General features: G+C 38.2%; 1 protein-coding gene across 1 annotated transcript in view; it reads left to right on the top strand.

The window, feature by feature from the left end:
* Positions 1 to 18: 18 nt before the first annotated feature.
* aasdh (aminoadipate-semialdehyde dehydrogenase) overlaps positions 19 to 12,119 on the top strand; it is a 14,963-nt gene continuing 2,862 nt past the window's right edge. The window contains exons 1-10 of the mRNA XM_056481460.1: positions 19 to 313; positions 423 to 543; positions 623 to 885; positions 2,509 to 2,701; positions 4,973 to 5,214; positions 5,933 to 6,039; positions 6,615 to 6,787; positions 6,893 to 7,187; positions 9,451 to 9,569; positions 10,627 to 11,467. Coding sequence (XP_056337435.1) covers positions 81 to 313; positions 423 to 543; positions 623 to 885; positions 2,509 to 2,701; positions 4,973 to 5,214; positions 5,933 to 6,039; positions 6,615 to 6,787; positions 6,893 to 7,187; positions 9,451 to 9,569; positions 10,627 to 11,467 — 2,587 coding nt within the window. The 5' untranslated portion in view covers positions 19 to 80. The remainder of the gene's footprint in view (positions 314 to 422; positions 544 to 622; positions 886 to 2,508; positions 2,702 to 4,972; positions 5,215 to 5,932; positions 6,040 to 6,614; positions 6,788 to 6,892; positions 7,188 to 9,450; positions 9,570 to 10,626; positions 11,468 to 12,119) is intronic.

Consider the following 12,119-nt stretch of genomic DNA (forward strand, 5'->3'; position numbering starts at 1 on the left):
TGCAGGCGTTCGTGAACTAGTAGATTGCAACTACAATGTAGTTAATCAAATGATTATTTAACACATTTTTTCGCTTAGACATGACAGCGAAACTCCTTCACGAACTGGTGCACGAGGCGGCGCGCGCTCACGGCGATAAAAGAGCTGTCGCGTTTGACAGCAGCATCGCAGCGCGCGTCTCTTTAACATATGCTGAACTTATTTCCCTGTCAGATGAATTAACCGCACAACTGCGCGTCTCTGTCCAGAATCATGAAGATGCAATCGGGTTATTCTGCCTTCCAGATGTGCTTCTTCCTGTCTGGATTATAGGGTACGAATCACAGTGTCGATGCTTGCTTAGAATGGGTTGTTCTAGTAGCTATTTATTAAAATCAAATACATATTTTATTATTTATTCAGTAAATTGTGTCTTCGAACAGTATCCTGCAGTTTCCTGCGGCATATTTACCTCTGGATCCTGCAGCACCAGCTCAGTGCAGCCTGAGAATGATCAACAACTGCAGACTGAGCTTCTGCTTGATACAAAATGAGCTGCTTCATGTAGGTTTATATTATATTATATTATATTATATTATATTATATTTGTTGTGATTTACTGGTAACATTTTGAAACCAACAGCATTTCCAGAGTGCCTTTTCCACCCTGATATCCCTGGAAGTATGTGCAACATTTTCTTCACACAGGCTCACTTTAATCAAAATAAAAAGTGAGCAGAAGGAAAGCAGTCAAGCGACCGAGGCGCCTTTCAGCTCTGCCGTTGCCAAAAACGTCCAGCAGGGGGAGCCGTTGGCCTATGTTCTGCACACATCCGGAACAACAGGCCTTCCTAAAATAGTGAAGGTCCCACACAGGTGTATTGTGCCTAATATTACACACCTGCGGTAAGCACAAAACATTCAGCATTTGTTTCTGTTGAAAATATCCTGTATTTTGTTTCTTTGTTTTTACACTAATGTGTTTAATTGTTTACCTGGTTGCTAAAATATTACATTAAAATTTGATTTAACAAAGTAGAATCACTGATCTATATAGCATGTTCTTCATTATCAGTGGGTACAATCCATAAAAATGTGTCTGAAATCACAACAGACTAATGTTTCACGTTTAGACAGTGCTGGGTTTCATTCAGAATGCCCTAATTCCTTTGGAAAGTACCTCTGAAGGGATTATTAGAGCATAGGGAGGATTCCTTCCAAATTGAATGCAGTGTGTGACACCAAACAACTTCCCTGCACAAAGGATCACGGCCAAAAGTGTCCATCAGTTGTACCTTTTAAAATACTTAACTCCAAAGAGCCCTTCGGAGTGGCTAGCTTTGAGCACTTCCGTTTGGAATGACTCTTTAATATGGCAGCCATGAGATTTTTTTCACTCTAAAGTGCCCTTCAGAGGGGCAGAAATGTCCTGTTTTGGAATCTAAGCTAATAATTGCACCGTTTTATTTATTACTGAAGAATTTCTTTCACATTGATGTGACGCATAAGTTGAAAATATTTGGTGTATCAGTCCTATTTCAAACATTTTTAGACTACTTCTTGATTCTGTATAGTAAAATAATTAAAGAAATGAATAAAAACAATTGAATTAATAAAGCTAAAGTAGGGCAACATGGTGGCTCAGAGGTTAGCACTGTCGCCTCAGAGCAAGCAGGTCACTGGTTCAAGCCCTGGCTGGTTTAATTGGAATTTCTGTGTGGAGTTTGCATGTTCTCCCTGTGTTCGTGTGAGTTTCCTCCGGGTGCTCTGGTTTCTCCTACAGTCCAAACACATGCGCTACAGGTGAATGGAATAAACTTAATTGGCTGTAGTGTATGTAAGAGTGTATGGATGTTTCCCAGTGATGGGTTGCAGCTGGAAGGGCATCCGCTGTGTAAAACATATGCTGGATAAGTTGGCGGTTCATTCCGCTGTGGCGACCCCTCATGAATAAAGGGACTAAGCTAAAAGAAAATGAATACAACTGAATAAAGCTAAAGTAATTATATGATTATGTTCTGCTCTGTTATAATAAATTATAATTGATGCTCAATCTTTAATAATGGTACATTGTTTTAATGTTTGATCCTTTTTTTTAAATATTTATTTTTGGCTTTCTTGCCTTTGTTAGATGAGACAGGAAGCAAAGTTGGAGAGAGAGAGAGGGGTAGGGTTGGGAAATGTCTTCGAGCCGGGATTCAAACACGGGACGCCCTGAAGTGCTACTGCACCATGTGTCCGCGCGCTAACCACTAGGCTATTGCGCTGACATGTTTGATCATCTTTAGTTTTAATGCTAATTAAATATCATGGCTTACAGAGAAAAGTGATGCAGAAAGTGACTTTAAGAAAATGTTGAAGTATGTGTGTGAAATCAGTGTGCAAACACACACCTTAGCTGGTCTTTTTACTCAACCTTACAACTACTAAGAAATGGCCTTTGTAACAACTAGCCCCAATTTTCAAACAAATATTGTGAGATAACAGAAGTGTTTTTTAATAAACTTCTGTTCTTTTACTTCTCAACAGTTTTGTCTTTAAGATGACCTCAGAAGACACCGTGTTCCTGTCATCTCCGTTAACCTTTGACCCGTCTGTGGTGGAGGTGTTTATGGCCCTTTCCTCAGGAGCGTGTCTCCTAATTGTGCCCTCTGCTGTTAAAAAGATGCCACGCAGACTCGCTCATGTGCTGTTCAAACGAAACTCAACCACAGTCTTACAGGCAAGTGACTTTATTCCTCACTGAGTCTCGTTTGCGGAAATTCTGACAGCCTTTAATTAGACATTTTAATAATCGAATCACTTCATTTCTCAGTTAGATTTTCTCCTGAATGTTCACATGCTGCAAGGTTGAGACGATGGTCCTGTAATCAACATTTTTAGCAGAAGTAATGAGCTGAAATTTGTGCATTATGCAGATTACAAAGATAACGAGTGTGTTCTTTTGCCATTCACTTGTTTATCTGCATGCACCAATAATTTGTTTTCAGTATTTTAGTTAAACATGTTTTGCATCACTCAGAATTCCTTTTCACACTCCAGTGCTTGAAAACCCACTCAGCTGTTGTTTTTTTCCCTGAAACTAATTCTATGTTTAATACATCTTTAATATCAGACACTACAAAGCCTCACAGGAATGGAAAAGTAAAGACTTTTCCATTCGTCTGCCAGTTTTTAGATTTCAGGCATTTCAAACAGTGTCTCATATAAAGTTCTGTAGATGTCAATTACCATACATATTTTTAAAGGCCTTTTTCTCAAAAGTAGTTGTTTTTTTATTTTCTCTGGCACTAAATCATAAATCTCCACGTCAGCAGCACTTTTATATTGAGCAAATGTCATTTTATTTTACAAAATGAGTTATGGAGTATTTCCCAATACTGGGTTGCGGCTGGAAGGACATCCACTGCATATAACATATGCCAGAATAGTTGGTGGTTCATTCTGCTGTGGGACTAAGTTGTAGGAAAATGATTGAATAAGTTATGAAGTTAAAAAAAAAAAAAACTGAACCAGAATTTTGAACCTGACTTCATCTAATGTTAAATGATTTGTGTTAGAAATGTATAAAATGTGCACATTTGTTCAAGGTTTTTATTTGTTTTTCACATTATACAGAGCAAACAAAAAAAACTTTTCCAGAACACCAGATCTAGGAACAATATACAATCAAATGTCCATAGAGAAACTAAAAGATGACGACATGACAAAAATATGACACTAGTTCCTTTTTTTCCCCATATTGTCATGTTGTGTGCATCCATTTTCATCACACGAGTTAAAGGTTGCCAGACCTTGTAAAATGTCTCAACAGACCCTCTGATATTATGTCTTATTTTCTTCAACTTAACATAAGACATGACTTATCTTATCCAGTGATTGTGTTGGTGAAATAGGGTCTTTCCGTTTAAACATATCAGTCTTCTAGCCAGGAGAGAACCAAATGCTAACATGTTAATTTTTCGTTGTTGAGAGGAGTGTTCTCAGGGGGCAAAAATTTGCACATTTAATGAAAAAAAAAATCATATAATACCCCATTTGCTTATTTAAACATAACATTTTAGAAAACTTCTAATACAAAAAAAGTTTGCAGTTCTATGTGGGTTTTAGCTATTTATTTTACCCTATTTAACTGTAAAATCATGTACATGAACAAGAAATTAAAGAGTTTTTTAAAGAGAAATGATAGAGTTCACCCAAAAATGAATATTCTATCATCATTTACTCATCCTACACTTGTCCCAAAAACTTTAACTGTTTTTGTTTTCTTGTGTTAAACACTAAAGACGATGTACAGAAGAATGTTAAATAAAACAGCCATTGACTTCCATAATACTTTTTTATCACTTTGGACGTCTACGGCTGCTTTTCCACCAACATTCTTCAAAGTATCTTGTTTTTTGATCAACAGAAGAAAAAAAGTTTCTAAAAGTTTAGAACCACACTGTAAAAATTAATTAACCGTTTTTTGTGTTTTCTGTTTGTTTATGGTTGTGAATTGCATTATGGGACCTTGATCCTCTGTCGACTTTTGATGTTGAAAATTCAACTCTACAGTTTAACAAAGCGAATTTGATTGACATTTTAGTAGTTTGAAATAATATAATGTATTAGAAATAGAGAATTAAGTCTGTAAAATAACAGGAAATGTACTGGCAGTTTATTACAAGGTTTTTTACTATAATATACAACAACAACCAAGACAATATAACACTTTAAACTATTAAAATTTTTAATAAAAGTCAAGTTTTTGAACTTTACAAGGTAAAAAGATGTTAGTAGAAAGGTCAAGGTTCCATAATGCAATTCAAAAGCATAAATAAACAAGAAAAAAATAAAACCTTGAATTACAAAATACAGAAAACTGCTAAGTTTGAATATTTTTTACAGTGCACTTCCGTTTGAGTGAGTGGTTGGATGTGAACTGTCCCTATAAGATTTTGGTTATATCAATAGCCCGATAACATATAATTGACTTTAATTCTGTTTTCAGGCCACTCCCACTCTTGTGAGGCGCTTTGGAAAGCATGTCCTTCAGGAGGAGGTGCTGAGTGCAGATTCTTCCCTGAGGATATTGGCTTTTGGAGGAGAGCCATGTCCATCTCTAAATCTTGTCAAGAGCTGGAGGCAGGAAGGCAATCGCACACTCATTTGTAATCTTTACGGCACCACAGAAGTTTCCTGCTGGGCGAGCTGGTACAAAGTCCCAGATGAACACCTATGCTTGGAGGACATGTGAGTGACTCCAAACCTGCAGCCACGTATTGTGTTTATCTTAAATGGGTGCTAAAATGCATGTCTACTAATTTATCAGTATATATTTCCTTTATATAAGCATACAAAACATTTTTTGTATAAGCTTAATTTTTTAGAATGAATTTGAGTTTGAAGATAATATGACTGCTTATTATTATTAAAATAAGATGTCTGATTATTAAAATATGACTTATCAAGTTGATACGTTTTGTGATGTCAGTGATCTTTTAAACAGATTTTATTGTGATTAATTATTACAGGTATACTATTGTAAATTAAAACAATGAAAAGGTTTTCATTTATCTAGTTTTTATTATGTATCTAGTTTAATTTTAGTTTTTATTATTAATTTAGTTTTTATAATTATTCAAATAATTATTCAAATACAAAACTAACTCAGACTTGACTTAGACTTGAATAAATGTAAATGCATATATAAAAATAAATGTTTAAAATACACTAAGATTTTCTGCTCGACATAAATGAAAACTAAAAGCTATTATTACTAAATTATTACTATAAAAATAACAAGCACATAACAAAAACACCAAACTATTGTAAAAATAAAACAGACGGCATGTAAACATAGTTGTTCTGTAATATGAAGTGAAGTAAACATGCCAAATGTTATCAGTATTCAGCCATTTGTTTGTGATGCACTGTCTGTTTACATATGATGTGTATTGTTAATTGACAGGACTGATGTATCTGTGCCCCTTGGAGAGCCAATGTTAGACACTGTAATGGTGGTGAGAGATGAAACAGGACGTCTCGTCACAGAAGGAGAAGGACAGTTGTTCATAGGTATAGTACAATTATCTAAATCTAGACCTTTGTAGTATTGTGTTAGTAATAAATTAACTTTTTCTGAGGAGATATTAAATGTTTGAGGTTAGTAAAATTTGTTAATGTTCTTTAAAAAAAGCCTTACTGCTCACCTAAGTTGCAATTATTTGATCAAAATAGCAGTAAAACAGTAATAGTGTGAAGTATTATTCAAATTGACATTTATTATTAATATATTTTTTAATTTTAAGTTATTTCTGTAATGCAGATTAATATTCAGCACTATTACTCCAGTCAAAAATAAACAGAAATCAACACTTCCCACTTCATTTAAGATGATTTAGATATTTGCAGTGGAAAACTTGACAAAACTGCTTAAGAAAACCCACTTTTTTTTACATATAGTAAGGTTTGGGAGCAGAATTATTTAAACCGTGTGCTATTTTGTTTTAGGTGTTGAAGAAAAACAATGTAAGAGTAATGGAGATATGGATTAAAGTATCGCTTATTGAACTCATTGTGTGCGTACTATAAATGTACACTTAAAGAACACATTGGCATATTGTACAGTGAATTATTGTCTTCACATTCAGGTGGTCAGAACAGAGTTTGTCTTCTGGACGATGAAAAAACTGTGGTCAAGGGCACAATGCGTGCGACTGGAGACTGGGTGCAGGTGCGGGACTCAAATCTCTATTTCCTGGGCAGGAAGGATCGTCTGGTCAAGCGCTTTGGTCAGCGGGTTCATCTAGATGCTTTGCAGCAGGTATGTGCTTTATGCCCCGTTCAACAACATTAATAGTAATCTCTGAGAGTATTGAAAACTACATGTACCATCTTACATGATGATTTGATTTCTTTGTGTGGTCAGATCATTGAGAGTTTTCCTGGGGTAGAGGCGTGTGCTGTGAACCTGAGCGAGGGTGACAGGCTGCTGGCATTTATAGTGCTGACATCAGGTCATGCAGGAGCCCCCTTGTCTTCTGAAATACATCATGAGAAACATTCAGCACGACCCTCTGAAGTCAGTGTCTCAGCAAAAGCCAGCCCTCCATCCCTCAGAGTTACCGAAGGAGAGATTCGCCATCAACTATCACAGCGTTTGTCCAGTCACAGCATTCCAGACATGATATTATTCATCCCTGCTCTTCCACTCACCTCTCATGGCAAGTGAACGCCGTCCTGTAAGACGAGTTGGACTTTTATACGAGTCCAACTGCGTTTGTAATTTTCCCTGAATATTTAATTAAATATACCCAATGCAAACTGAATTCAGTTCAGTTAAACTTTTGTAAACGTAACACTAGACCAACAGTTTTAATGTAGTTAAATTATCAATTGAATTATTAACCCTCCAGAATGAATAGCTCCCTGTATATTTTTTCCCCAATTTCTGTTTAACGGAAAGAAGATTTTTTTGTGTGTTTTTCAACACATTTCTAAACATTAAACACATATACAAAATTTCTGTAGTTCATAATATTTTACTAGATATTTGTCAAGCTACTAGTATTCAGCTCAAAGTGCAATTCAAAGGCTTTACTAGGTGAGTTAGGCAAGTTAGGCTAATTAGGCAAGTAACTGTATTATGATAGTTTGTTCAATAGTTTTGTAGTTAATTAAATAGGGCTAATAATGTTGGTTTTAACGATATAATAAATACAGCATTATTTCTTGATCTCAATTTATTCAATTTAGATTTATTCACTCATTCATTTTCAACTGCTTTTCTGGGGCCGGGTCACGGGGGCAGCAGTCTTAGGAGAAAACCCCAGACTTCCCTCTCCCCAGACACTTCCTCTAGCTCCTCTGGGGGATCCCGAGGTGTTCCCAGGCCAGCCGAGCGACATAGTCCCTCCAGCGTGACTTGGGTCTTCCCCGAGGTCTCCTCTTGGTGAGACATGTCTGGAACACTTCCCTAGGTAGGTGTCCAGGCAGCATGCGAAACAGATGCCCGAGCCACCTCAGCTGAATTCTCTCGATGTGGAGGCTCCGAGTTCCTCCCGGGTGACAGAGCTCCTCACCCTATCTATAAGAGTGCGCCCTGCCACCCTGTGATGGAAACTCATTTTGGCTGCTTGTATCCGAGATCTTGTCCTTTCGGTCATGACCCAAAGCTCATGACCATGGGTGAGAGTAGGAATGTAGATTGACTGGTAAATCAAGAGCTTTGCCTTTCTTCTCAGCTCCTTTTTTACCACAACAGACCTGGACATTGACCGCATTACTGCTGCCGCTGCACCAATCCGCCTGTCAATCTCACGTTCCTTCTTTCCCTCACTTGTGAACAAAACTCAGAGATACTTGAACTCCTCCACCTGGGGTAAGGACTTTCCTCCAACCTGGAGATGGCAAACCACCTTTTTCCGGTGGAGCACCATGGCATCAGACTTGGATTCATTTTAGATAAAAAAATATTTCTGTTAAAAAGTAATTAACATGTCGGCGACGGTGGTGTGGTGGTTGGTGTGTCGACACGTGCACTCCGGTGCTCACGGCGGCCTGGGTTCGATTCCGCCTCGCGGTCCTGTGCCGATCCTTCCCCTCTCTCTGCTCCCCATGCTTTCCTGTCAATGCTCTCTGCTGTCCTCTCAAATAAAGGCGAAAACCCTGAGAAAAAAAAAGTATTTAACATAACGAAAATGAAGACTACATCAAAACTCTTTTAATAATAAATATAGTCATTCTGATTAATAAAACTTTAATTATTACATTAATGTTCTTGTACTTGGTGACACGGTGGCTCAGTGGTTAGCACTTTTGTCTCACAGCAAGAAGGTCACTGGTTCGAGCCTCGACTGGGTCAGTTGGCATGTCTGTGTGGAGTTTGCATGTTCTCCCTGTGTTAGTGTGGGTTTCCTTCGGGTGCTCCGGTTTCCCCCACAGTCCAAAGACATGCGCTACAGGTGAATGGAATAAACTAAATTAGCCGTAGTGTGTGAGTGTGAATGAGTGTGTATAGATGTTTTCGAGTACTGGGTTGCAGCTGGAAGGGCACCCGCTGTGTAAAACATATGCTGGATAAGTTGGCGGTTCATTCCGCTGTGACGAACCCTGATGAATAAAGAGACTAAGCTGAAGGAAAATGAATGAATGAATGTTCTTACACTTTTAAAAATACTCAAATTGTAGAAAATCAAAACAACAGTGTAGCACTACTCAAGTTCAAGCAGTGTACTTTGACTAATGATGGAAATGACTAATTATTTTTTTAAGCTTGTTATTAATACATGTAAAAATTTGATGCAACCTTTTAAGAAAAAGCAAGAACAGTTAAACAAAAATGCACTTAATATGAAAGATGATTGTTATGATTTCTGTTTTTAAATATTTTAATTTGTTTCATTATTACATTTTGGCATTTCCTTCACAGTTGATCTACTTAATCAGCTATGAACAGTTTTTTCTCAATGTTGTGTGCATTTATAGGTAAAATAGCCACTGACGAGTTGATAAAGATGTGTGATGCTCAAAGACAAGACAAAAATAATCAAACTGCACAGAAAGACGCTGCATCTGTGAGACTGAAGTTACAAAACCTGTGGAAGGTAAAACTTGCATTTATCCTATGTACATGAAAGGTGCACATTTTAAATTGTGGTTCTTTAAAGGGATAGTTCACCCAAAAATGCAAATATAATCATTATTTACTCTTCCTCAAGTGATTCCAAACCTTTATGAGTTTCTTTCCTCTGTTGAAAACAAAAGAAGATATTTTGAAGAAAGCTGAAACCCTGTAACTATAATAGGAAAAACAAATATTATGGAAGTCAATAGCTACGTTTCCATATACCTATTGTTATGTGGATTTCAGATATGCGCATAAAGAAACGGTTGATGGAAATGCCACGATAAACATACATTTTGAAAATTCTCATAAACATATGCGCACAACTGAGTAGAATAAACTTTTTGAATTCGATAAGAAAAGATGCGCATAAACTACGATGGAAACACTTTTAACGAACAAATTTCAGTATGCGCATTAAAAAAGGTCATGTGATGTTATGAGATCATGTGATTATAAAAATGTGTGTGTATGGACAAACCAGCAGACTGAGCACACTGTAAAACATCTGAAATGTTGTTTTGGTCATTCTAAAACATTTGAACCATTTCAGTATTAGTATAATCATGTTATCAATTACCTGCAGAATTGTCAAGAGCGTCTGTGCTCTGCGTCTGACGCCTTCAAACACCACCACGTGTTTATTGCGTGTCGGCATACTGTCTTCTGAGGTGAAAATCTCAGAAAGATTCACGTTTCCGTTTTTACTTTTGAAATTTCGCGTCAGTTTATCTGGAAGTGACGATCTCTTTGACTACTTGGATGGAAGCGCTGCTTTATTCGCACGTCTTATATGCGATATCCCAGTTTTGCACATACATTTAATTTGCATCTTTGGATGGAAACATAGCTTATGGTTACAGGTTTCCAACTTTCTTCAAAATATCTTCTTTTATGGTTAACAGAAAAAAAGAAACTCGTGAAAGGTGAGTAAATAATGACAGAATTGTAATTTTTGGGTGAACTGTCCCTTTAAGTCTGCAAAATCTCTCCCATTGCCTGCTGAGTGCCTCTGTGTGTTTGTTCGTGTCCTTTAGGAGTGTCTCGGCCTGCAGGATGACGTGGGTGTTGAAGAAGATGCACACTTCATGTTCAGTGGAGGAGACTCCCTTCAGGCCCTGCGTCTCTTTGATGACATCACCATTGCCATGGGGACGACCTCTGTGGGCCTGTTGGAGGTCATACTGGACGGCTCCTTCTCAGACCTGCTGAGCCACGTCATGACAGAAACGCATGTGGATGCAGTCCTGCCATCAAAGAAAAGAACGGCGGACGATTCAGACTCTGAAGCTTCGGGTAAAAGACAACACAAGGAAACGACCACAGCGAGCGCCATGGAAAGTCCTTTCGTAGTTCCCTTAGTGAGAAGGACAATGGGATTTGTAGTCGTGAGACGAGCTGCTGAAGTTTACAAATGGGGTTTTCAGAAAATACCAGAGGCAGTCTTCTCAGATGCACTAGATACAAACAAAGTGACCAATAATTCAGTAGATAACAACACTGGTTTAATATCTAACCCCTCACTGAAACTCTCTAAGAGTTCTGCTGTTACAAACATAACAGACCATCTTCAAGCTCAAGAAGAGACATTACTGGCCAGTGAGAGTACGAGTTCATGTGGGGGTGAGAGGGAAGACTTTTCTGGTGTCCTGCCGCTTGGCCTGCGGGTCCTGTGGAGCTCTGACACAGGCAGGTGTGTTGACGCCTCTCCAGTACTGCTGGTGGCTCCTGATAGAACCACAGTGTTCATTGGCTCTCATTCGCACCGACTGCAGGCTCTTGATCTGTCCAGTGGAGAGGTCATCTGGGAGCGAATCCTTGGAGATCGGTTGGAGTCTTCAGCTGCCATCACTATATGTGGAGGACTTGTAGCCATAGGTTTGTGCTTGAGCTTAAAAGAACATTCATTCATTTTCTTTTTCGGCTTAGTCACTTTATTAATCAGGGGTTGCCACAGCGGAATGAACCACCAACTTATCAGCATATGTTTTAAGCAGCGGATGCACTTCCAGGTGCAACCCAACACCGAGAAACACCCACACACTTGCATTCTCACACACACACACACACACACACACACACACACACTATGGCCAATTTAGCTTATTCAATTCATCTATACCGAGTGTCTTTGGACTGTGGGGAAAACCGGAGCACCTGGAGGAAACCCACGTGAACACGGGGAGAACATGCAAATTCCACACAGAAATGCCTACTGACCCAGCTGGGGCTCGAACCAGCAACCATTTTGCTGTGAGGCGATTGTGCTACCACTACGCCACCATGACACCCTTAAAGAAACAGTTCACCCCAAAATTAAAACATTCACCAGCACCAGTTTTCCAAATCTTTAGAAGCTTTTTTTGTGTGTTAAATACAAAAGAAGATATTTTGAAGAATGTCAGAAACCAGTGGCCTCTGACATCCATAATAGGAATAAATACTAACATTCATTTGTGTTCAACAGAAGATAGATACTTACAAAGGTTTGAGGTGAGTAAATGCTAACAGAATTTTCTCTTTTGGGTGA

Source organism: Danio aesculapii, chromosome 20, assembly GCF_903798145.1.
Source record: "Danio aesculapii chromosome 20, fDanAes4.1, whole genome shotgun sequence".
Lineage (NCBI taxonomy): Eukaryota > Metazoa > Chordata > Actinopteri > Cypriniformes > Danionidae > Danio > Danio aesculapii.